General features: G+C 43.4%; 1 protein-coding gene and 1 non-coding gene across 9 annotated transcripts in view; one reads left to right on the top strand and one right to left on the bottom strand.

The window, feature by feature from the left end:
• The first annotated feature begins 10,972 nt into the window (after positions 1 to 10,972).
• Positions 10,973 to 27,018, top strand: part of COBL (cordon-bleu WH2 repeat protein) — a 154,696-nt gene continuing 138,650 nt past the window's right edge. For 5 of the 8 annotated variants that reach the window (XM_068671095.1, XM_068671093.1, XM_068671094.1 and 2 more), the window contains exon 1: positions 11,121 to 11,467. In XM_068671095.1, coding sequence (XP_068527196.1) covers positions 11,136 to 11,467 — 332 coding nt within the window. In that variant the 5' untranslated portion in view covers positions 11,121 to 11,135. The other 3 variants (XM_068671105.1, XM_068671098.1, XM_068671099.1) reach the window with 3 other exon arrangements.
• Positions 17,524 to 17,595, bottom strand: TRNAG-UCC (transfer RNA glycine (anticodon UCC)). Its single transcript has one exon. It is a non-coding gene; the product is annotated as a tRNA-Gly (tRNA).

Here is a 27,018-nt window from a genome sequence, read left to right as displayed (position 1 = left end):
TCCCTGTTCCTTTACAAGCCTTAACCCAATAATTTAAATGTTAGGAGGACTTCCCTTGGCTGTTTTCTTGTTACGCATTGTCACAAGACTGTTGAAGATAGCATAGTAATTGAAATTTCCTTCCCTGGGTTTTCCACAGCCTGTTTTGTCCTTGCTTACCAGAGCACTGCAAAACCTCTGGTTTCATTTTGTGCTTCCAATTCAAACAAAGGGAAAGTTCCTATCTAATTTCTTGACTCAGCTGAAGGATTGTATGCTCTTTCCCTTGAAAAACCTCCGTTTAGGCATAACAGTTCAGAATTTTGGGGTTCAGTTATGAGTTGACCTCAAATGTCCTCAGAGTGCCAACAATACATGCAATGATCTAAATTGGGTACACTAACATAGATAACCAAATATGCACTTACACTCACTTGGGCACTGAAGAAGCCACAAACAACCAAACAACAACAAAACAAAACAAAAATTATAGAATTTTAAAATCATATATATGTGCATAAAGATATATTTTTTAAATTTACAGTCTATATTCAATCCATTTAGAAATTCCAGGCATAGCCATTATTAGCCTTTACTTTTTGGGAAGGAATGAGGTACTCATAAAGCTGTAGGGTAACAAATGTAATTTTCAATATCTGTATTAGACAACAGCTCGTAGATGCAACTGCAATGCATAAATGAACCACATGTAATCTGCTAAACTGAAAAAAATAGAAACTCATAAAATACGAAACTCTACTGAAACTAAATTTGCAATGGCACTCTTGCGAATGTCATTCTTTTTCAAGTGATTAAAAATGCTACAGCTTCAGCTGCATGAGACAAGCTGTCCACTTATTTTGCTATGGTCTGAGACTAATGGGGAATGGGTAATCTGTACCTGCTCTGCGACGCCCATGCACTGGAGGCTGATCATAACATAGGCTGGCAGCTTGGCAGTGATTCAGCTAGGATTGGGCAACCTGATAAAGAAGGGTTTCAGAGCTGTGGTAGCTGTAGGGAAGTGCAGGAAAGCCTTCAGTTTGGAAAATCCCTATGTTTTTGCTATAACGGCTGGCGTGCAACAAAAAGAAAAGCGTGTGTAGCAATAACATAGAGTAACACCGCTCTGGTGCATTACAGTGTCTGGGAGCTCTGCAGGTTGGAAGCGATGCAGCAGGCAAGCAAAGCACTCTCTGCACCCCAGACGTGCTGTGCTTATGTCTGTGCAGCAGGGTTTCTGCTGGAGAAGGATCAGGGCGTGCACCTGAGAAGAAGCCACTGCTGCTCCCCACGTGCAGTGAGAGTGGGCCCAGGTCCCCCGTGACCGCTTCCAATTCGAACCCAGCTCCAGTTCATACCTCCTTGCACAAGAAAAAAATCATTCTGCCAGGCTATGGTGGCACACAAGTGTTTACGAGTGGGAGCTTGCTCACTCCGACATCAGGGCAAGACCACTTTGAGAGTGCTAAATCCCTGCTTTAAAATTCACCACTTCCAGGAAGCAGCTGCATGCAAAATTGCTGCCAGTGATTTCATGCAAACACGCCTTCCCTGTCTCAAAGGTCCCCATCCCCTCTGCAGGATGACTATCTCCTGTGTGTACACTAATGAGGACAAGCAGGGTGCTGCTTGCACCAAACACCCCAAGAAATCTCCACAGAAGCGATGCCTTGGGCTACAAAGGTTGCTGCATGGCTCACAGCTCGTTACTGGCTGTGCATATGTACAGGGTCTCACTTAAGCAGCTCCTACTTCATAAATCCTGGGACTGTATGGCATGTCATAAGCAAATGAGATATGAACAATGGAAATGTCATTCTCTTGTTTTTCATTTCCCCTTGGAAGTTCAAAGAAACAGTAGACAGTTTTCAAAATGCAGTTTGACTGAAAGTTTGCAAAGATCTGCACGTTTTGGTTCATTTGTGCTCATTGAAGTCAGTGTGACTTTTGTGACAACTAGTTTTAAAACACCAACCAGTGCTGTGAAAGCACTTCCATCATTATGACAGGTATTAATCTAACATGTTTCAGGAGGATTTACACTCTCATTTGTCATGTTCTGTTAAAAGTAAATAAATCAGTGGGTTTCTTTAATAATTCACGAGGTTATGAATAAGTATAAAAATTAAACCAATGTCTTCCTTTAAATTACTATGGATAGATGTTTATTTCATAAAGATTGGGGTCTCTATTCTAGACCGTAGGTGGCTGGTAAGGCACTTCTGTCATATGTGCACTGTGTGGAAACCTCAGCCCCTGCAGGACTCTTGTTTTTCACTTTTGTCCCTCTCTGCTGAGAGAGGAGAAGGTGGAGACGAGGTGGGGCTTTGGCTTGCTGCCTGCTCTTGTGGAAAGCACCATCGTGCCAGCAGGCTGGGCAACGAGCGCCGTGCCAGACACCGGCTGCTGCAGGCAATGCTCTTGGAAAAAGAGCCACAGGGCAGAGGGGAAGCCAGGCCCAGGTCTGTGCATCACCGTTTGCTTTCTGGGCTGTCCCTCAAGCAACACGGCAGTGCACCACCCTGCTCACAGGCCTGGTTGGGAATGCACGGGGGGCTGTGTAATCTGGTTATTCTAGCCACTTACCGTGAATGGTAGGAAATTAGTTTTCTTTATTTATAAATTAGAAGTGTTCCATATTTATTTTTCCAAAGTAACTCTAAGTGGCTACTTTGTATTCTCAATACCCTGAACTGGAGGTAATTTTCATACTGCACATTTTCTGGATAACTGCAGATGACTCACCTAAAGAAAGGGAGTGTTGTTTCAGGTTAATTATGTCATAACTTATACCCCTCCCCTGTGCTGAGATTGAGTGTGAGGAGAGCTGACACACTAGGAGAAGACAGAGAAATAAAAAGTTACCAAAGGTTAGTCAGTCACCTAATGTAAGGTACAGGGTATTTAAAGTATATTAAAGACTTTTCCTTTATGTTGGCCCTTAGGGGCCATTAAACAGTAGGCTCCTGTAAAAGTTGATGCAGTTACAGACTATTTGTGGGTGCACCAATACAAGGGACTAGAGGTATGATTAAGACATGCTTAACTTCACATTAAGGAGGAAGAAGGGAAGAAATGATAGAAGAAATGTTGTGCAAAAAGCCCAGTCATTACTGCCCATGTTTGCAAATTATGTGAAAAATTTGGGAAAACCAGTGGGAGCCAGTAGAAAACCTCATTAATATCTCTAGGCTTTGAATCAAGCCAGTGATGTTCTCTTGATAACCCATGTTTCATCCACCCCTCTTTGCTGACCAGTTCATCCAATCTCTTCCTTGTTAATTCAAAGAGAGTTGTTCTTGTTTCTAATTATATGTTGACTGCAGGAGCAGGGTGAGGAAGGTGACCACAGCCCTTTCTAAAGAGAAAAACATTACCTTGTCTTGTGACTGCGGCTGTCCAATGGCACTGTGGTGAGCCAGCTGTGTGCATCATCTCAGCCCAGCTTCTCCTGGATTAGTACAACATCTTTGGAAGACCTCCTTTCTTCTTCCTTTGCCATACCCAGCTAACCCATATCTTCTGGAAATAAAGATAAACAGCAGGATTGGTCTCAAGGTACGTTATCAGAAAGAGAGAAAGGTATTACTGTCTTGTGATGAGATGTAAAGCCTCAGAAATATTTGAAAGGAGAGTCAAGAAATCTTTGCTGGCCTCAGAAGGGAGGGTGGTGGGGAAACCAGCCTCTGCACTGGTAAATGTGCCGTGGCATGGTGGTGACTGGGAAAAATGCATTGCACATGATGGCAATCCAAATATGCTCAGTGAGAATTCCTCAAGGTAAGTTTCTTTGTTGCTTACCTCCTTATATTTGTAACCTGGGTATGAATTGTGTATAAGGTCTTATGTATACCAGTCTTCAGAATTCACCTGCCTTCTTCAGGTGCTTTCCTGACAATAGCATCCATTGAAGCTCCATCCTTAAGGGATCTGATTCTCATGTTGATATAATTCAGTGATTTCACCACGTTCAAGAGGTCTACGTTTAGGGGAAGAATGCATAGTAGGCTTTTGGGGGCACATGTAGTGATTTAACAGCAGGCAGCTATTCAAGTCTATGTTCAGTGTAGATAAAAGATTCTAGAGATAATATGTTAAAGGGTCCTATCTTTTTCCTAAAGCATCAAAGAATATAAATTCAGCATAATACTGGTGAGCTTCCATGTGTATGTATCTTTGTGTTCTCTAAGGTGTTGTTCAATTAAGGCAATCACAAGTTGAGTAACTTAACAGAAATACCAGCAAACCAAGAGTGATACTTTTCTGGTTTGGGGTAAGTTCATACATGTATGTCTCTCTCTGTAGCATGTTAGTTTTGATTTAAATACAGAACCAAAACCTGTTTTCACTTTATGTTGCTATCAATCAGGATTAATTGCCTGGCATGAAAGGTCCACTGGGTGATGCAAGTGTGAAATGAGAAACTTTCTAAATTTCAGTGAAAGACTGCAGTGAAACATCTATTTAAAAGTAGTAGAAATTTCAAACCAGTCTGTGAGCTAAAACATAGTTGCAGACGTTGTTAATAAAGCTTATCTCATGCAGTATTTAATATTTATAGACAGGACTGTGGGTGGATATAATTCTTCTGATTATAGCTTGGCTATATTATATATATGAAAATAGAAATAGCCTTCTTGAAATAGAAACCCTGATATTGAATATTCAGTGCAGACATAGCTCACTGGAGAATTGTTTTCTAAGGGCTTTTGGTCACTGCAGGGACTAATTTTTTTGAGTTACTTCAGCATTTAGAAGCACAGTTCTATCCTTAAAGTAAGTGTTTCAAAGAAGGTCTTCCTCACTGCCACTATTTACAGTGCAAGCAGTTGCTGCTCAGAGGCAATCTGGGCTACAATACATGGGAGGGGCAGAGGCGAGTTTAAATGGCGGAGCCACGTGTTGTTGTGTATGCAGTGTGCTGCATGAGGAAAATCGGGAACATGCCATGTCAATAGCTTATGCAATGAATTTTCTGTATTCCTCATTATTGCACAAGACAATGCATGCAACATCCCTTCTGCTGTATTGCCAGTCCTACCCTGCTTTACAAAAGCATAGCCTATCTATACCCAAATGACCGGAAAAGTGTCATACCAAAATAAAGTGCTGTGATTTGACATCACTTCTAAATGATTTGTTTCCAGACCCATGGAAAGCTATTTACACAGAAGGCTCGTGGAGTTTCTTTTTCTACTAAACCTGCTGGGCTGAGTGGTCCAAAAGCTCTACTTCTCTTCCAAGAAAATTGAGAGGATATTTTTAAGCATAGCACAACATTTTCTCATTACAGAAAGAGGTAATGTTGGAGGGAGTGTTTGTGGCACCAGCATCTGGGAGGCTGTGAGTCTCTTTTCTGAAATGCTGCTCTGACAATTTCAGGTTCTCCTTGGCTTGACAAACAAAGAGCAAAATCCTTACAGTAAGGAAGGGCTGTAGCTGGGTCATCCTGACCAGCACGTTGAGTGAGATTACTCGCTTCAGTGCAATGAAGATACATTTACGTCAATAAGCTAATACTTTGTTGGTATATAGATTTGATTTGCAAGCTGGTGAAGACTGCCCAATTTTTTTTCAGTCATATTATATGATGTGCTCTTAAAGAATAATCTAATATTTTCCCTGGATAATTACATTGTCTTCTCTTATACTGTTCTCAGATAAGTTTGAGCGATGCAACTCCACGATTTTGGGAAGCAACTTAAGTTAGCATCTTTCCTAGAAAGGCTGTGACCACAGCTGAGCCCAAGAATGTGAGGTCTGAGTCATTCCATGAGGCCAGTAGTCTGCGCAGGTATCCTTTTCTTATTGTTAGCTTATCTGCAGACTAGAGCTGGGGTTTCAAATCCTGAAAAAAAAGTTCATCTAATAGGAATGGCAGAAAACAGAGAATATAGCAGATTAGTTGTCCAAAATAAAGAAATAAAATGTTGTGGGAAATCAATAAACCATAAAACTGTTGGGGAAAAAAAAAAAAAAAAAAAAGAGAGAGAGAAAGAATAAGCATGTAATAAATATCCAACTTTTAAAATAAAATGCACAGAGTGTAGAGCTCATAGATTTAAGACTGTGTCAGCACACCATAGAGACATACCAGCTTCAGTCTGAGTAATGCCAATGTCTACCACATCCACTTTTAGCCACATTTAATATAACTTGTTTTTAGTTTCCTGATGGCTGAGTTCACAGAAATTCCTTTTACTCTACTCACATCACAGTTGTAGACAGTTTTCCCCGCCCATGGGATTGGTATCCCATCCCATGTCCTGCACGCATGCTCTGCAGTACCCTCTAGGGCAAAAGCACCCTCTCTTTCCATGACGCTTTTACTGTGCATGACGGTGCTCAATCTGTCTGCAGCTCCTAAGCACGAGCATTTGGCCGGTCCTGAATCATGTGCGCTCTCTCCAGCAGTCCCTTACCCCACATATCCTCCTGCCAGATCGCACCGAGGTGTGCAGGCAGGACTGAATGGTCAGGCAGGGATTTCCTCAGCAGCTTTTTCCACACACAGGCTGGGAAAGTCTCCAGATTTTTGCATCAAGCAAGAAATTATGCATGCTCCCAATTCCCTTTTCTAGGTGTCTTAAGGCAAAACATCCTCTTCACTGACTCCAATAAGCATCAGGAGATAAAAAGAAATCTCTGAAGGGATCTATCTTACTGAACAGGACAGGTCTAGGAATCATTAAAGACGAAGGCCAAGACTCACTATTTCTACATACACAGTAAGTCATTACCTGGTAACTACAAAATTATAAATTACCTCAGCTGTAGCTACGTAATACTTAATACAAAATCCACATCCATATCCACGTGCTCTTTTAGATGGCTTCTTTGTCATGTTTGTGTATGATTAGTATCTTTTTGCTTCTTCCTGTATTGCTTCGGGTTCTCAAATGACATCACAGGCTGCTTACACTATGTCTCTAAAACCACAAAGAAAAATAAAATCACTGTTCCAAAGACCCTAGAAACTTGTCAGTGATTTGCTGTGTGGTTATAGACAGAGCCAAACACAATATCCCAGTTTCCCCTTGAGTCCACATAGTCATTAAGTAATTGTACATTTCTAAAGTAAATTCAGTCTCTTCAGTGGTATTTGATAATGTTATGTTAGTTTTGAATGGATTAGTAATGATTTGACATTTATTCAAAAAGTACTCATCACTTTTGTTAGCTTGAAAGATTCCTCTAAAATTGATGTAATTTGCTCACAGTTACTTCAAGTTCCTAATAAAACCAATAGAACCTGTATGGTTAAATCCCAAAACAGCTCTCTGAAGAAGGGTGGCTCTGGGACTCAAAGCAATGGTCTAACAAGCCCTGAAAATCTCATTTCCCTTCATTTTTTTTTTTTATATGTGGATAGCAAAAATAAATTAATATTGTGAGTTTGAGGCTACACAACTCCAATTTTTATAATTACATAGCCAGGAATTTTGCAACTGTACAGTAAACATACTATCTTAAAGGGAATAAAGCCTAAATGGCAACTTCCAGGTTACTTAGAATGGGAAAAGGAGTTGGATTTATGTGGTTAAAAACGTGTGTTGGCTATTAACTAAACCTAACCACATTAACTAATGACATTCTATTCACAATTTTTTCCTGCTATAAACTTAAGTTTGTTGCATTTATGCCTTGCTTTCTACATTCAAACCTAGTTTCCAGTTGTAGGATGGCCCTCACACAGCTATATCACAGGAAAAGATATGTGCTAGATTAGAGAAAGGGCATGGTTAATTGGTGCATTTTAGCTAATGCTGACCTAATTTTAACCTCTTTTTGCTACATTAGAAAAAATATCTTCAGTATTAGACTTTTCTTACTATATTCCTTCTGTGTTCAGTTAAGTTTATAATTCAAACTAAAATCCTTGAAACCCAGCAGGCCAGATTTGTTGGAAAAAGAATCTAGTCTTCAAGGTTTGTTTGGTAATGTAATTAGCAATGAAGGTAAGGAAAAATACAAAGAATGTCTTGAAGACAATAAAAGCAGAAACATGAATTTGCACAGCTGATTAAGTTTTATTTTAAAGGCCTAAACTATTTTATAGGAAAAATGTCATCTGGATGACCTAATAGTCATAGGAAACATATTGAGAAGGCCATCTGAACAGAAATGATCATTGATGAAGCCATACAGACAGGGAAAGGTTAAAATGCTCACTCTCACAGACATTTTATGAGATCTGCAAGAACTCATACAGCCCCTCTCAGCCCTAAAGCACCATGCCTAAAAACTGAGCACAGCATCCCAATTGTGGGGATTACAATGCTCGCTAGAAGCGCAGCCTTTGCCCTTTCTGGAGAGCTGGGCCGCTTGCCAAGGAGACTGGAGACCACAGGCAAACTCCCGCGCTCTGCAAACTTCCTTTGGCTCTTCCATCAGCTAAATGGTACTGGAGGATTTTGGCTGTGGTCAACCTGTGTTGCTGCTCCTAGCGCTCTGGAGATGCACTGAGATGGTGATTTCAGTGATTCACGTCGCTCTTCTGCTGTGCTGTATAAAATAAAGTGGACATAATAAGAAAATACTACTTTGTTGTTCGTGCTGGGTCATGACAGCCTTTATGTACTCCCATAATGACATTTTACATGGCTTGGAAGAGAAGATGCTATCACATAGAAAACATTCAGACAACGTTGCTAGAGAATAAACTAACGTGAAATGGTGAAGTCAAGGAGAGGGTGCGAGAAGGGGGAACAGCAACAGGAGTCTAGGCAGGGAGAGAAGACAATGCAGGTGCTGCTTTGTGAAACAGCTTCAGAAAGGGCCAGGAGTGGTGGGGATGTCACTGGTCACGTAGGTGGGTGTGAGTGATGGGAGGACATGGGAGGAGTGGGTGTGATGTAGGCTGCATACACCTTCCTTCAGGGTCAGCACAGTGGGATGAGTCACAGCTGAGGCAAGGGTTCAGGTTCCTGAAATGGACCGAGAGATGTAGTTTGCTGTTGATGTGGAGGTGGGAAGGTCTGGGGGGTTCTGTATACAGATTTTGTGCCCGTGCAGCTTTAGCATGTATTCTAGGATAGGCAGGAGCTCATTTACATTTAGGAGTGAAAAAGGGAGATTGAAAATACACTGAATAGACGATGAACGGTGCTACGAAATCAAGATCCGGTGATTTAATAGCTCACCATTCATTCCTGGAGCTATGGTATGTGACAGCGTGCAGACTCCAAACCAATCCACAAAGCTTGCAAAACAAAGTATGCGAGCTAGGCTATTTATTTTCATAAGGGAACAAATTAAGAACATGCATGTGGCTCATTACTGCGGCGTACGGCTCGGATGACCAGGGGTAATTACTGAGCTGTGGTGACTCAGTCAACTTTTACCCACGTTAACAGGGAAATAAGAGGCCAATAATGCTTTGCTTTTGCAAACGTGTATTTTTGTTTCTCTACCTACGGCTGGGATAGCCAACTGCCTCCCTTACCCTTAGGACCTCTCTGTATAAGATGGAAGGGGAGAAGGAAACAGAAAGCAGCATTATCAACTTTCTGCTGAGCAGCCAGGAGTCGGTCCTTGGGCTGTCAAAGCGAGGGAAGATGAAATTAAGGATGCCTACAGCACAATGAGTGTTTTACTGAACATTTAAGTAAATCATAGAATCATAGAATCATAGAATATCCTGAGTTGGAAGGGACCCTTAAGGATCATCAAGTCCAACTCTTGACACCGCACAGGTCTACCCAAGTTCAGACCATGTGACTAAGTGCACAGTCCAATCTCTTCTTAAATTCAGTCAGGCTCGGTGCAGTGACCACTTCCCTGGGGAGCCTGTTCCAGTGTGCAACCACCCTCTCTGTGAAGAACCCCCTCCTGATGTCAAGCCTAAACTTCCCCTGCCTCAGCTTAACCCCGTTCCCGCGGGTCCTGTCGCTGGTGTTAATGGAGAAAAGGTCTCCTGCCTCTCGACACCCCCTTACGAGGAAGTTGTAGACTGCGATGAGGTCTCCCCTCAGCCTCCTCTTCTCCAGGCTGAACAGGCCCAGTGCCCTCAGCGGTTCCTCGTACGTCTTCCCCTCCAGGCCTTTCACCATCTTCGTAGCCCTCCTCTGGACACTCTCCAACAGTTTCATGTCCTTTTTATACTGTGGTGCCCAGAACTGCACACAGTACTCGAGGTGAGGCCGCACCAGCGCAGAGTAGAGCGGGACAATCACCTCCCTTGACCTACTAGCGATGCCATGCTTGATGCACCCCAGGACACGGTTGGCCCTCCTGGCCGCCAGGGCACACTGCCGGCTCATATTCAACTTGTTGTCTACCACGACCCCCAGATCCCTCTCTTCTAGGCTGCTCTCCAGCGTCTCATCGCCCAGTCTGTACGTGCAGCCAGGGTTTCCCCATCCCAGGTGCAGGACCCGGCATTTGCTCTTATTGAACTTCATGCGGTTGGCGATCGCCCAGCTCTCCAACCTATCCAGATCCCTCTGCAAGGCCTTTCCACCCTCATTCGAGTCCACAACTCCTCCAAGTTTGGTGTCATCAGCAAACTTGCTCAAAATACCTTCTATTCCTACATCCAGATCGTTTATAAAAATATTGAAAAGTACCGGCCCTAAAATGGAGCCTTGAGGGACCCCACTAGTGACCGCCCGCCAGCCTGATGCAGCCCCATTCACCATAACCCTTTGGGCCCTGCCCGTTAGCCAATTGCTCACCCATCGTATGATGTTTTTATTTAGCTGTATGCTGGACATTTTGTCCAGTAGGATCCTATGGGAAACCGTGTCAAAAGCCTTGCTGAAGTCCAAAAAAATCACATCAGCTGGTTTCCCTTGGTCCACCATACGGGTGATCTTATCATAAAAGGAAATCAGGTTAGTTAGGCAGGACCTACCCTTCACAAACCCATGCACATAAACAGGTGCTGTGATTACAATGCAGGAGCATGGGTTGAAGACAAAGGTGGGGGTTTATGGTCATCTTCCACCCACGTAGTACAGGAAAGATGAAGGCATACTTTTCCTTTCTGTGACTGGCGAATTAATCCAGTGTCTGAACTTTTCCAAATATTTAATAGTTCGCGGATAGCAGAGCCATCACTGGCGTGCAGCTTCTGGCACAGAGTCGCCAAATCTTGCTCGCTGAGGAAGAAACTCTGGCTGCTGAGGCCAGAGACGCCTACAGCGTTTCCTATGGACACAGCGCTGGGCGAGGAGCTTTCTGAGGGGCAGGATTTGCACGAGGCTGATGTGAGGCTGGAGAGGCCGGGGTGCCCAAATCAGGGCACATCGCGGCTCCGACACATCCCCGGGGATCCTCCTCCTCCTCCTCCTCCCCTCCTGGTGCGGGGGCGGCGGGCCGTGGCCGTGGCCGTGCCCTGGGTGCCGGCCGCCGTGTTTGTGTTTGCCGCGGGCAGTCTCATGGAAACGGCCCGGCTCTGCCTCCGCCCCCGCTGGGTGGGCAGCGACACGGCCGTCCCCGCTCCGTCCCTCTGTGTCCCGTCCCGTCCCGTCCCGTCCCGCAGGTAGGAGGTGCCCGGCGGAGCTGTCAGCGCCCGGCCGGGGAGCGCCGCCCGCCGCGGAGCGGGCGGACCGGGGGCGGTGGCGGAGTGTCGGTGTGTGTGTGGGGGGGGAGCCGCGTCTCAGCGCTGCCCTCTCTTCCCTCTCCTCGCCGCCGGGCCCGTGTCCAGACCCTTGCTGAGCAGCCATGGAGACCCTGGTCCGCCCCGCGGCCGGCAAGCCTCCGAGCGGGTAAGGCACCGCCGCGACCCCCCGCTCCTGCCCCGTCCCGGCATGGCCGCCCCGCCAGCCGGCCGGCAGGTGCCCGAGCCGTCCGCCCCCCTCAGCAGAAAGCGGCCCCCAAGTGCCTGTCAGGGCGCCCGAGGAGCCGCGTTGGGTTTAATTTCCTCGGTTTTTGTGCCCTGTAGCATGCACCGCGGGCATGGGAGCTGGGGGAGCGGGTGCGGAGATGCCGGTGCCGGTGTGGCGGTGGTGAAGCTGCCCCTGTGCTGGGCTTCTGACACCTGTGGGAGCTCGCCGGGGCTTTGTTTTGTTTTGTTTTTGTAAATAAATGCTTAATTCCTGTTAGAAGACAGGTCTGTTTGATGGTGACCCTTAACTATGATCCCTTCAGCTAACCTTTTATGAAAAACCGTAAGCATAATGTGCCTCCCCTCTCCCCTCTGATGTTAGAGTTGATGTAGCAGGGTGGCTGTTGCCTAAAATCCTGACAGAGTAGAGATACTACTTTATGTGTGTGCTTTGACAAATATCCAGCACTCCTCTAGATACAGGGCTGATTAAAATTTTGTCCTGTTTGCTAGGTATCCAAAGTTTCATTAAAATGATTGACTAGGTTAGCACTGAGGTCTGGGGGGCGTTTTGGATAAAGCCCCTGGTATCTTCATCGCTGTGAAAGTGAGGTTATTACATGCCCAGACTCTGGTATCACACAGCTGGCCAGAAGTTACAAGAACTGCACTAACTTTAGTCAGATTGTTCCCAGCAGCTCAAGGAGCAGAATTTAATCTTCAGGTTAAGATATGCTTCGCATATTGCATAGCGGCGTGCGGGTGGCAAAGCTGTGATGCACGCTGACAGGGACTGCCCGTCCGCTTTGCCTGAATTCATGTACGTGTGGAAATACTCCTGTCTTTTTTTGGGAACTGGAAAATCTCAGCCTGGATGTGCCTGTGGGTTTCACTGACATCTTGGTAATTCCTTGAACTTCTAGCAGCTGTACAGGAACCAGTGGATGTTTGGTCCCTAATAAGGATTTTCGCTTTCCATTGGGAAATCAGCTGGGACCAGGAAAATGCAATGAGGACAGCTTCATCTGTCCGCCTTGCTTCCCATATGAATCCAGATGTCACCTACATCTGTAGAACTTGTCCAGGAGTGTGATTTTAACATGACTGTGGCAGAAGTACTCCTGTTGTGGCAGAAGAAACGCTGTATAAATTCCCAGCTCGTTGACTGGGTTAGCTGGCAGTTACGAAAGCAAGAGGTTAAAATGACCTCAAGTTTACAATTTTTCACAAAATTTAGGCGGAGCTGTTTTGTCATTATGTAAATCATTAACAGCAATGTTAAGAGTTCCACTTGTTCAATGGTGAACTAATTTAATGTATAATTTGGTAAAGAGTGAAGAAGCTCTGCTGTATGCCTTACACAGATGAGTCGACTGCATGTATTTCGTGGCACAGCTGCTTGAGAATTGCACATTTAAAAGAAGGATACTGTTCTTTGGTTTTCATGGACTTTTATTTGGTCTTCAATGGCAAAATGAAAAAAATGCAGTTTGTGTTGTTACTGAAGAGCTTTTCCCATTTCTCAGTTTTAAGAATAATTGTGGACTTCAGTATCAAGAATTTTATTAGTAGTAATTTCTAGGCACAAGTTTTATAAAGCTTGATCGGGTTTGTAATGCTTTAATTAATTAACATTTATTTTAGGTTATGAAGGGGTATTCAAGACAAGTAGTAGCACCAGAAATAGGAATTATTTCTTCTGTAGTCACTCAATGGGTGCTGGAAGAGAGAAACGCACATGTTTAAAACCTACTGCCTTGGTGCCTGCATCTGTGCTGATTTCAGTAGGGAGAGCAGAGATAGGCCTCTCTGTCCGGGTCTCTTGAACAGCTGGTTGGTGATTTTATTGACAGTAGCATGGCAAAACTGACATACATTGGTCATAAGCAGTATAAAAGATTTGAGCCTAAATGAGCACTTGCAGGATCAGTTTGTGCAAAGAGCAGAGCATCGTCTGCTGCGAGTGCAAGCATCTTTATCTCCAGCTGAAGCCCACAGTTCATTCCTCAAGTGGCCTCTGTAGTCTTCAGCAAGGGTGGGAAAAGTCCCTGCAAGAAACAAGATACACGAGCACTTTCTTTGAGTTGGACTTTTACTGTTTGTGCTTCGGCTTCCTTCCCTGTCTCACAGGGTCTTAGCACAAACACAGGCACATGCAAGCACACCTGCTTTGGAGTGATTTATCTGCTGGATTGAAGTGACCGGGTAAGACAGATAAAGGCTGTGAAACGTTAGTGACGTTTCATTTCTCAGAAATGAAACCCATGGGTAAGAAGCATAGGTCACACACCTCAGCTTGTTGAAACCTTTCCCTTTTATTCTGTATCTACTCCACATAGTTAAGCAGGTTACCTTGTGAAATTCCACACCCAGCTTTTAAACAAACAAAAACCAAAACCATTACACATATGTTTAGCATATTATTTATAAACATTGTGTTGGAAAAGCCTGGAGAGCGCTGCTGTCCTCAGAATGTCTGTGTGAATGTCATCATAACAGATCTTATGCGGCGTGCCCGGTGTTACAAGATTTAAGTTATATAGAGAAAATGGTGTAATTAACATTTAAATTGGAAAACTGGGCAATTTTCATAATTCACCTGCGTTGTATTTATGAGAGATTTGTGTGAAATGTGCGGAGTGCTGTACAGCAACGGTACATGATCACAATTAAAAATGTGGAGTATCAGAGTGTTTTGATAATTCCTGCCTTGGCCAGATGAAAGTCTGACACGTGTTTTTTGGTGTTATCCTTCCTGTTGTGTCCTGGTTTGTACGTATGCTGCTGTTGCAGACTTGAGATGGCATTTAGTATGGGCACATACGTTTTTCGCACTGGTGTTAGCCCTGTCCTCCTCTCACATGTAGCTGAGATCCAAATTATTTCTTTTCATGTCAGCAGAGATATGTCACATAAAAAACAGAACAACAACAACAACAACAAAGCAGAAACCCTCAGGTGTCAGTACCAGAAGAATTATGCTTGCTATTATGTGAAATGAAATAGGGTGGGTTTTACGGTATTTTGCACCTCTGTATGAACATGACTATTGACCTGATATACTGCAAACACATGTATTTTCAGTTATGACTAATGTCTCAGGATTGCTGAAGATAAGCAAGCTAATTGTAACAATAAGCAAAAGGGAGAGGTAAATGCAGTGCAGTTCAGTCCTTACAGCTGTTCTTTCTGAATCCCAGTTTCCCATTTCTCCTATCCTTCCTCATTTTTTCCCTTTCTAAGTCTGTTAGCCTCATACCAGAGCAGAGGGATGAAATAGATGGCTTCTTGAAGTCCCTGCCATTTCTGGGCTGCCCAGAATATTCAGGATTTGTTCTCACTCTCCCAGTCTCCTAATTGTCTCATTATTTTCTTTTCCATAGGTATCCTCCATATTTTTTCATCTTGCTTTTTTATGCTGCTTCTGCCACTGTGGATGAAATTGAAACTCCTATTTCCTGCTGTCTCCTTTCTCATTTGCTCCTCGTGTTTTCTTCCTGTAATTCTAACTTCATTTTTTTTTTTTGTCAGCTTTTGCTCCTATAACCTTACATCTTGGTCAAATTGCTTGCCTGTATAAAAGCACGTCCTTGCTCAGCAGGGGGTAGCACTACATTTTGATGGGATAGACTTTGCCTACCGCCCTGTCTGGGCAAGCTGCACCAAGTTCGGTGGATATCCAGGATGCTGCAGTAGCTAAAGTCAGGGAGAGGGGGGGCTGATTACAAGTTAGAGCATTCCCATATGTGCAGTTTTAGCTGATGCTAGCCATTAAGGAAAAAAACCAACTTCTTAAATATTGATTTGGAAGTCACTTTGGTAAATATATGGCTGCTTTGTGTGTAGTCAGTCCTGTTGGTGAAGTGGTATTGCTTTTTGCAGAGTGATTCAGATCAGAGTACAACTGTGATTATGACCAGGAAAAAATATTTTTGTTACCTTTGAAGGAATGAGACTTTTCTTGAATAAACGTACATATTCTTAAACATCTATTGTGCTTTAAATACTTATTTAGACTCCCGTTGTCACAGACTTGAATTATCTTACAAGCATTATGGAGGCTTCCTAACAGTATTCTTCAGGGGTAAGGAAATACACCTGGGAGACTCCATTTTATACAGGCAAAAGTGTGGCCACGTTTACGTGGCTTGCTCAGAAAGCTGCCAGGAGGCCTGTGGCAGAGCTGGGGAAGCAACTCGCTTCTCCTGAATCACAATTCAGAGCGTGAACAAGTGTTCCCCTGTGCTCAGCTTTTAGCTACTCTCTCAGCATCAGCAAACACTTGATTTTCTGGCAACAACTATGGTCTGTATACTGCAGCTTTTTTGTGGTGCTCTGGCATTGTGATTTCCATGAAAACTGACAGCTTTCACACTTTAATACTTCTTCTAAGAGACTGAGGGGTCTATAGAAATTTATTCTTCCTGAGTGGCTTAAGCCAGCTCCTGCATTACGAGCTGGGAGTGGAAGAAGACTTAAGATCCATGTTTCCATCAAAATTTGTGACTGAAGGATCTTAAAAAGTAGCTGCATTTCCAGATAGTGGATATTACAGCACATGCTAAATCCTCTTAATGTGTAGGGTGTTTCCAGAGTGTCCTGGTTTCAGTTAGCACAGAATTAATTTTCTTCCTAGTAGCTGGTGGAATGCTGTGTTTTGGCTTGGGATGAGAAGAGTGCTGATAACACCCCGATGCTTTAATTGTTGCAGAGCAGTGCTTATACTAAGCCAAGGACATCTCAGCCTTTTGCTCTGTCCTGCCAGCGGGCAGGCTGGGGGTGCAGTAAGAGCTGGGAGGGGACAGACCCAGGACAGGTGACCCAAACTAGCCAAAGGGGTATTCCATACCATCTGACGTCATGCTAAACAATATATAGGGGTGGCTAGCCGGGGGGAGGGGGCCGGACTGCTCGGGGTTAGGCTGGGCATCGGTCAGCGAGTGGTGAGCAATTGCATTGTGCATCACTTGTTTGTACATACTATTATTACTTTCCTATTATCACCATTGTATTATTATTGTTATTATTTTATTATTATTTTGTTATTATTATTTTCCTGTCTTATTAAACTGTCTTTATCTCAACTCACGGGCTTCACTTTCCATTTCTCTCCCCCGTCCCAGAGAGGGAGGGGGGAGGGTGAGCGAACGGCTGCGTGGTGTTTAGCTGCCGGCCGGGTTAAACCACGACAGCCTTTTTGGCGCCCAACGTGGGGCCCGAAAGGTTGAGATAACGGCAGATCTGATCAGAGTGTGTTAAACTAAAATTGGTGTAAGGATTAGACCTGCTTAATAGTCACTTGTCATAATGCTGATTGCTTTAATCTCAACTCTGCTGCGCCTGTTTTCCAAATTGAGTATTATAGTACATTATTTTCCGTATTTGCTCTCTGTCGTGTTGTTTATTCTCTCCGGGCCCTGGTTTCAGATCATTATGGTGCTGTGTGTTGTAGCAATGGCTTATGAGACGATGAAATATGTGGTCATGACTCTAACTTGTTATTTGTATTCAGTAACATCGTCGACTCTGTACTTTGGAAACTGTATCTTGGAAACTATTAGCAATTATACCTATTGTTTTTTTCCATTATGGAGTCAATCTGTGGAGGGGAAAGGGGAGGATATTTTTCCTTACTTGCTTACTCTCCCTTTCTCCTTCACCACCCCTGTATCCTCCTGGGTCACTCTGCCTTCCTCCTTCACCACCCTCTTATCCCCTGAGCTTGTCACAATAGCTCTCCAAGATATTGAATATTTCTGGAATACCCCTTTTGCGTTGGCCGGGAAACGAACCCGGGTCAACTGCTTGGAAGGCAGCTATGCTCACCACTATACCACCAACGTTTCGGTTAACAGCCGAACGCGCTAACCGATTGCGCCACGGCACTGCTAGCTGCCCCATGAGCCAGGCTGCTTATCGTAAAATGAGTGATCCTGGGAATAGTGTATTGTTGTCATAGTTTCAGCATTACAATGCCAGCGATGAGCAAGGGACTTTGCTCGTGCCAAGGAGTGACTCACAGAGGTTGCACGGTGGGGCAGTGCCAAGGTGGCTGGCACACGTGGTGCCTGATGCCCACTTTTAGCACCTTTGCGCAAGGAAGGCTGCCCTTGCGGGTTCGTTATGCCCCCAGCTAATGAGCTGCACAGGACGCCGGGCATTTGTGCAGAGCAGCAGTTGAATTGGGAGATGTGGCAAAAAAGCAGATCCAAAATGGTCTTTCTCTTGATGTTCCTGTGTTCTTGGTATAGTTTACAGATTGAGAGGGTCTTTTGGACAAAAAATAAAAATAATAAAAAAAAAATCTCATTTCTGATCCTGTAAATACAACCTGGTATTTGAGTGTTCAGCTGCATTTTGTGTGTGCTTTGCAATGTATTGCATGGGAAGAGTTGGCAGTTGCCTGTAATGGTGTCAGTGATGGCACTTGAGTCACAGAGCTTTCTGTGATGCTCAAAAAATGGTACAACACTGATAAACTTTCTTTTTTATTTTTCTTTTTTCCTTTTTCTTTTTCTTTTTGAGGCAGTGAGCAGCATTGAAGCAGGTAGGAAACAAGCGAATGAAGTAGGAGCTTGGTGTAGGCTGGGTGCAAGATACTCACCAGAGGTGAAGTAGACAGACTGCATTTTGGGGTGATATTCTGAATTCCCCAGTGTCTATTTTTATTAAAGGTGATTAAGCTGTGTGCAAGTTAGAAGGGTGGTCAGTGAGTTTCTCTGTGCTACTGCGGTGTGTATAAAGTGTCATGGCTTGGTAAGGTGTGATGGAGAGTCGCTCACCTCAGTAATCAGCAGCCAGCTTGTTTGGGAACTTACTAACACAAAACCACATATGTAGACCTGCTGTGTGTAGGACGGGTGGAGGATTAAGTCAGCATTAACTTTTGCCACACAAAATTACTAGGACCACCCGAAAGTCCGCATTCATTTGAACAAGAAGCCAAATAAATGTAAGCCTCATTATATTCCTAAAGCTGTTCCATAGCAAGCTCTAGCAATGACACCGAGGCTAAAAGAAAATAGTCTTTCTGAGCTATGCTGGTTTTGGGGTGCTAACAGTAAAACTTCCCATACCCTATAAAATGAACAGACAAGATGCAAAGTCTGGCATGGAGCTTGCCAGATGCACCACTGGCATGGAGCTTGAGCAGGAAAATCAAATTTGTTGTTATCAGTTTTCTAAATATAGCCATATTGCAAGGTTCAACAGCAAGTACCAATTGAGAAGTGCTTAATCAGATAAGTGTTCCTTCGTGTTTTTAGTAAGAACAGCTAATGAGCAGAACTGTTCCCTGTTTGCCATACCTGTTTTCCATTGCTATGTATCAGGTTTTATTTATATATATGCACACTGAGCTTATCAACTGTTCCTGAGACCTTATGGCAAAGTTGAGCCAGCAGGGTGGAACTCCCTTAGTTTTCTGTAATTGGTGGTTAATGCCATTTTTTTTTTAAAACCTCACAAATACGTAGAGATTTAATATGGGTAACACTGATGGTCAGTGAGGTGCTTCCTGAATTTTCAGGCATTTTTTTAGTAAATCCATGTGCTACCACCATCTATAGTGAGATGATATTAAATCTTTTTATATTGCAGCTTTTTAATTACTTATCTTTACAGTAGGTACATCTGGTTGTCTGATAGCGAGTTTCCTTGAAGATGACGGCTTAGTTACAGTAGGGACCAACAAAATTCCTAAATATGAGCACTCCGTTGACGATCATTTGTCCCCATCTCCTAAGTCTTTTGTTTCTGGTAGCCTGCTAGCCCTCTTCCCTCTGAAGGCTTCTCTCAGAGGCAGCTGGTTGTTTTGGGGTGAGGCTGCTGGGTTTCTCCTCCCTACTTGCTGGTGTTAAGAGATGGGGCAGTGATGACACCAGGAGGAGCTTGTCCTCCAGGCTGTGCCAAGGTCTTCAGGCCGCTGTCTTTGGAAGACCCACCAAACGCGGGAACAGCTCAGTCAAAGCTGACAAACAAGAGGACAGCTGCAAAATAGAGCTCCATTTTATGTTGTCTATGTGGCTTTTGCTTGAAAAGCACATTTCTTTCTGCCTGCCCTACACATACCACAGCGGGAATGTCCCTGTGCTCACCCCTGAGGTCTGTTGGGAGCTGTGGAGGTGTATATAAAGAGAAAACAGCAAATTCTGTTCAGCACCCTTTAAAGTACTCATCTTTATTTCATTTTCTGTGTAGGTTCTGTAGAGTTTTTTGGGTTATATTAAGCATTTTTTTCCTGCTTTGACAGGTTCCAAAATGATGCATAAAACTCCAGGTTGTTTTGCAATATAACAGTTACTCGTTTTTGTGCTTACTTCTGCACTTAGGTGGCTTTTCTTTCTATTTTTCTCTTTCCTTTTTCTTTTGTTTGAGGTGAATATCTTGCATATACAGCAAAAATACCTCCTAGATAAATACACCGAGGACGGCATGTCTGCTCATACTGCACAGAGGACGAGTATTTTCCATTCTGGTTTTCTCTCTGAATCGATACGCAGTTTCAGCCAAATTTGAAGGGAAGACTGTTTTCTCTTTTCTTGTGTGCACTTCTTTTATATCCTCTTCTGCATTTCTGAGGGTTCTGTATGGTGGTGAGGGAATACCTTGGTCTGACTCCAGATTCCACCTTTTTATTATTATTGTTTTTTTTTGTTTTTTTTTTTTTTTTTTTTGAGTAGCTTCTCTTAGTACCAAGCCTACACTTTCAAGGATACCGAAGAAGTGACTCCTGGTTTCCCTGGAGGTACATCTCATGTTTCAGGATCAGCACGGTTTTTCTGCTCTGGGCTGGTCACGCTGCTCCCAGTCGCTCTGACCAACGTGCCGGGCCGTGCTGAGGAGCCTCGGCGATATTGGGCTTTCTCCTTGGGAAGGATACCACGCATTGCCTCCTGGCACGATTAAAATCTTGGTACGGTGACACCTTCCCAAGTCTGTTTCTACGAACTCATTACATACGATTACAGCTAGGTCAGATCATGTTGCTAAACTGCAGGTGTTGTAATTAAGGAAATTATTTATTTTGCTCACTTTTAATTACCTCTGTTTCCCTGCCTGTGCTGAGGTGGGGAGTCACTGGTCGCCTACCAGCAACGCGGAGCAGCACAGCATGCAGAAGTTAGGATCTGCTGCCAGGTGTTCATAATCTGCTTTTTGAGGCACACGGACTTCTTGCTGTTGTTTTACTGCTGCTTAAGGTCTGCCTTACACTCTGGTTCCCTGGGTAGCTCTTTGCCTAGAGGGAGACAAACCGGGACCAGTTCCTGTCCCTGTGTGTCTGGAGGGAGCCCTGTCTGCAGCCAGAGGAGGTGCCTGTCCTCCCAAATTGGGCTGTGAGTCCCAGGGGAAGAAACCAGGGTTTGCATCGACGTCACCCGAGAATTTAACACAGCCTTAAACTGAAACTTTATTTTAAGACTAGAATATATCTTTACTTCTGCACTTAAATTAGTCAGTTGCATCCTGTCTTCACATCAAGTCTGTTACTCCTGAATGGGTATTAATGCAACGTTACTTTCTCCTCACCAAACCTGGCTTTTCTGTTGCGAGACAAACACCACTGCATCCACATGTGATGGATAAAGGGTCCAGCACCAAACCCAAAGTGTAGAAGAAAGGAAAAAGACAATTATCCTTTTACGTGGGTAATTACAGAAGAGTAATTTAAGTTAAATTAAGAGATTTGTGGATTTTACAAATTACTGTGTACTAAGGAGGATAAAAACTTACACTTCACTTTTAAATAAAAAGTTGAGTTGATTTATTTTCTCTCCTCAATTCAAGTTTTGCAGACAGTCTTACACAGATGGTACAAGCTATCTAGGAAGAGACAGTCCTGGAACTATATGCTGGTGATTAAACAGTTTCATGATGAAAGTGAAGTTGCCTTTCTTCTTAACTTTTAAGCAGTTAATACAGTTAACTAATTTCTTCCATCTCTTGCTTGGATTTGTGAGAAACAAGAGAATACCATCTTGAAAATGCAGTTAGTTATTCTGCAGCTAGTATTTGGCCAGTGTTCAATCTCACTGGTATCAGGAAAAAGTTACTCTTCTAAGGAAACTGTATTATACCTTTGTTTAAGAATTCCTCTTTCTGAAGAAGACCAATTGTGAATTCTAGAAATAGTGATATATCAGTGGATGAAATTAAAGCTGTTATTTTATTTTGATTTTAGTAGTTCTGTTTTGCAGTTAATAAACAGCATCTCAGTGGTTTAGCACTCAATGCAAGGATCAAGAAGCAGGGTCTGCCTCCCATCCCTCCGCTATATTATTTCTTTCAACTTTTTTAAAGGTTTATTTTCCTTATGGAAGACAAACCAGGGGCTTGTTTGTTTTGGTTTTATGTTTGGTTTTAATTATTTTTAAATATATTTTTTTGTTCTTTTAAAGACTGCCAGTATAATATAGTACAAAATGAGTAAAAGGGGCTGGGCAGATTCTGTCTGTTCCTGTGGTTTCTTGGGCTGTGTTGGGACAGAGACGGTGAGTCTGCATGCACTTGCCAGGAAGCCCTGCACAGCAGCAGTATGGGTTAATTGGAATTAATTAATTAATGCGGTATTGGAAATGGGGCTTTGGTCAGCTGCTCTGGAGCAGCTTGAGTTGGTGGGACCCGCTGAGCTTGGAGGGGGGTGGGCACATCCACACTTCCATTGTCTCAGAGCTCAGCTTAGGTGTGAAGGGCCCATGTGAAGGACACGTTCAGTTTTGCTCTGCTTCACTTACCGGGCTCACTTGTGCCCATTTTGAGGATGAAATCACAGCATCTGCTGCAGGGCCAAAGGTGTGGGAGAGCGACCAGCACGGGGCCACTTGTGTGCACTGTGGGGTGGCTGTGGGTGCTTACTGCCCTCATCTCTTTAATGGGGATCTGGCTGGTATTTTCTGCTGAACTAGCATAAATGAGGTACCTCCTTACAGAAGTCCACGTATGTGGAGATAGGTGAGTTAGGTGCCTATATTCCCCTATATTCTCCTCCACCCATGGATGCTCTTTATTTACATGATAGTAAGCTTCGCAGCACCATGCTTCCAGTGGTATTTTACAGCTAAGGACCTGTTCCACACTAAGGACAGGTTGCTCGTCCTGGCTGAGGATAAAGAGGTCAGTTGTTCCCGTTCTCACTATTGTTCTTCTCACAGGACCAGGCAGCGTTCATATTTTTTTATTTTTTTTAAAAAGCCCACAACTTGTCATGACATTGCGCCAGCTGCGTTTAAGACTGCTGCTCATCTATATCATTGTTTACCGTTTATTATTGTGTACGCTCAAATTAGCCATAGTTATTTTGGAATGAAATCTCTTTGCATTCAAGTGGTTAAATACGATACTTTCTCCTATTAAAAATGAGATCTAGGTCTACTGGAAAGTATTTTACAAATATAAAACTGCCTGAAGTATAAAACCTGTTTATACAGATACCTCGGGTTTCTTGCCATGAAAAGCACCGTAAATTCCCCATGCAGCTTCATTTTCATAAGGAGTTACTTGGAAAGAAATATTGCTTGCAGTGCATTGCCAATTATTTATATTACTAATTTGCTACCTGAGAATAATTTCTGATTATTTTTTTAATTCAGTGGAGTATTGAACTGATAGGAAAACTGCAAGTCTGAAGTACCTGTATTTTCCAGCTTAGCTTAATTTGCCTGGAAATAATTTTATAGCACTGTTTTTTGTGTGTGTGTGTGCAAATTAACTTTGCTTTAAAAGCGATGCATATATGAACAGTTTTCAGTCAATCTTTTAAAATGTAAATTCCCACCTACCTTTTTGATTGTAGGATAAACAACTCCATGCAGCATAAGAAATGCGTGGAGCTGCGTTCATGTAAACAGTCTCTGCGTGCAGGGCTTCAGTGCCGCGTGTGAATAATACCCCACAGTGTGCCACGACGGGGGCAGAGCGCTCCATGGTTAGGCAGCCCGGGTGTGCCAGCCTCTGCCGCAGACAAGCCCTGCAAAGTGAATGACCCAAATAACTTCCAAAGGGGCAAGACACGCTGTTGCTGCTCTTTTGGAGGCTATCTGTGGTATTTCAGCCTTCTGATTAATCTCGGAGCAATGATCTAGCTCGCTCTTGTGCTGTGTCTTTATCCGAGCAGATGGGAGCGAACATGTCGCTAGCATGGGGGCTGAATTTCTGTCCCCAGCTTGGCCAGGAAGGGGTAGGCAGAGTTACTTGGAAAAACATAATGTGCAAGCTCAGATTGCAAACAAACCCCTCGTGCTCTGTTTAGCACCTGGCTGTACGTGTGCAGCAGTATTCAAATATCTATAAATCTTTCATAAACATTATTTATATAGACAAAACCCCAAATCAGCAACAGGGTTTTTCCTGCATCAAATTGCCTTTGCCAAGCATTATTTAAGGTTAAAAGATTAAAATTATCTAGAGAGACTTTGCTTAGTGTTCTGTGCTGCTTCTTACTTTTACCGAGGATATCACCACCCTGTAGTAGAAAGAGAACCAGTAAAGTGTAATGGTAATCAACCATACTACTCTGATGCAGCTAAGGGAGTAAAAATAGTATTTTTCTTATTTTCCAGCAGCCAGGTAAAATGTCTGTATAAAACTCAGGGTTCTGAGTGAACTGGAGACTTCATGTTCCTTTTGTGACTTCCAAAGTGTCTGTGATTTGTACCAGGCAGAAAATGCCTCAGTTCTTCCTAATAAAATTATACAGGCATAGGGAGATCCACAGGGGACCTGTTTTGGAAGCGGATGATTTTTCGTCGTGGACTGCTTTGCTTGGTGCTGGTAAGTAGTATAAGGGTAGCTGCTTTGGAGAGGTGTGAGGAAGGATGAGGATATGTAGGTACTTCATGCACAGCTCTAATCACTGCATGCAAATCGTCTCCAGCTTTAGTGCTAAGGGGTAGAACAAATGCGTGCATGGCACTGAGCTGGTTTACTGCTCTTAGAAGTGTGTTCTTTGATCCTCATGGTTTGGTAGGCTCTCTGGACATTTAAAAGCAAACGTGTAACTATTTTGGGATTCTTTGAAAGTTGCGCTTATCTCTTGAGTTAATTGTGTTTGCATTTCACACGGAGTTGCAGAGGGAAGATTAAACTTTGGGTAATGCGTGTTGCGTAATATTGAAAATAAATGTTACAGTGCAGGACCTTACTTCTGGAGCCAGCATTTCCCAGTATCGTACAGCTGTGCTGCTCCCTCCAGAATTGGACTGGGGTCAGTTTACATCTGGCAAGTGTCGAGTCCTGGAGGAATTTCTGAGGATGATAGTCTGACAGACCATGCAAGCTATAGTGTTCCTTGTGTTCCTATAGTGTTCCTTGGTGAAGTTCATGTTACTTGCACATACAGGAGTCTACAAGTCTTGTAGATTTCTGCATGGTCAATATCTTGGGTAGGGCAGTGGTGCCTTCAGGTTTCAGCAGTGGTGGTGTTCTGGTGTTTGTGGTTTTATTCATGTCGTCTGGAAGTACATCCCTGGAGGCTCAGAATAAATAGAGAAGAAACTTGAAGAAAACATTTGAGGAATAAAAATAAAAAAAAAGTAACTGCCTCTTAATAGTGAAGTTTATCCTTTCTAGCCTTTTTTTAAACTCTTGCAAGTTTCTAGTTTTGTGGCATGAAAGGCGAGCTTCATCCTTGAACTTGCACCCAGGATTGAGTTATTGCTGCTTGAGGGCTGGGATTTCCAAGAGCTGGAAGGAGCCCCCACCATCCCTGCTTGTCTTCTAGCTGGCCGCTGGCTGCTGCACTGGTGACCCAAATGGTGCCCTCACTGCTGTTGTGGGGCTGGGAGTCCCAAATCTGCAGATGCTGTAAGGACACTGCGGGGCACGTGGTGAGGTGGGAAGGGTCTAGAAGTGCACTGCTGCATGAATCCTGTTCCTTAAGCCACTTCTTCTCCTTTATCCTGACATCTTTTAGTTCTCTGTGCTGATCTTATCTAGCCGGGGTTCATGTGCTGCAGGAAAAACGGAGAAAAATGTGTTCTCACATAATCTGCTCCCAGCTCTTTTCAAGCTTAAACAACCCGGGTGTATTCTGCTACGCGCCTTTTCAATGACATAAAATTGATAACAAGCCATATCACCTCTGGTTACAGATCTAAGTATTGGCATCAGCTCATTTATTATGTCTGAGTATGCCTCAGTGTTTAAATCAGCCTGTAATTAATAACGTGCTGTCACTATTATAGTTTGCGTAAATAAATGTATTATAATGGACTAGTATTTCAATTTAAATGAGAGAACTGAGTAGATGGTAATGCGCTTATTTTTTATAGTATTTTTTTTCCTTTTAAAATAGCATTTACTACTTAATTGTGTTAATTTTTTTTTGTCGCAAAGTGGCTAAATTTGTATGTAGATATTCAGTAAATAGTTACAGTGGTTTAGTACTACAGTACATTCATTTTTTTCACCCCACCTTAAAACTTAATCAAAAAGTGAGTGCTGTGTAGCCTTGTAAAAACATTATTCAAGCCATGAAGTTCAGTTCTAGGCAGAAATAAAGATGCCTTACATACAAAAAGCAGGGACTTTTTTATCGGCAAAACTAACTTAGTCTAAAGTGGAAGCTCAGAGCTTTTCTGGTGGCAGTTTCACTCTCCAACGAAGCTTAAAGTAATTTTTAATATCTTAATATTTTTTTTAATATCCAATTCTAACAAAAATGTACTTGTGGTAACAGGGGAGTTTTCACTTTCTACAGCAAATATACATGACATATCCTGCATGTTTTAATTTCATAGTGAAGAAATTCTACTTCAGATAAACTGCAGCAAGTTGCCTTTTAGAGAAAGGGGAGGGAGAAAGAAATGTTTTTTCCCTAGACTAAGTTGCAATATACAAAGGTTTTTTTCCTCCTTCACATCTTTCTGAAATGCCCAGATCAGGAAGATTTATTTTTTTTTTCTTGGAAAGTCTGCTTTTTATTACTTTTGACTGAGTTTTATTTACCTACTTAAAGCGAAGTGTGCCGCCACCTTATCGCGTGAAGTGGCTGGCTGTTTCTAAATATACCACCGTGTTTTCGAGGCGAAGCCGTGCGTGAGTACTACCCATTCAGAGCAGGGTGGCGGGGTGGGGAGGCACCCGCCGGTAACCCGAGAACCCGAGCAGATGCTAAATTAGCAGCTGGATCATTAGTAACACGTCCGCAAATGTCTGCTGGGAAATGATCTTCCTGGGACGCATGAGGCGTGGGTGTGTGGGCTAGCGCAGTGCTCGGCCCTCAAAGGAGAGCCGTGGGGCCGGGGGGACTTTTTGTCCTCCTCGCCTTG

This window comes from Anas acuta, chromosome 2, assembly GCF_963932015.1.
Source record: "Anas acuta chromosome 2, bAnaAcu1.1, whole genome shotgun sequence".
In the NCBI taxonomy this organism is placed as follows: domain Eukaryota; kingdom Metazoa; phylum Chordata; class Aves; order Anseriformes; family Anatidae; genus Anas; species Anas acuta.
The sequence above is the reverse complement of the archived record's forward strand: the minus strand, read 5'-3'. Positions and strand labels throughout refer to the sequence as shown.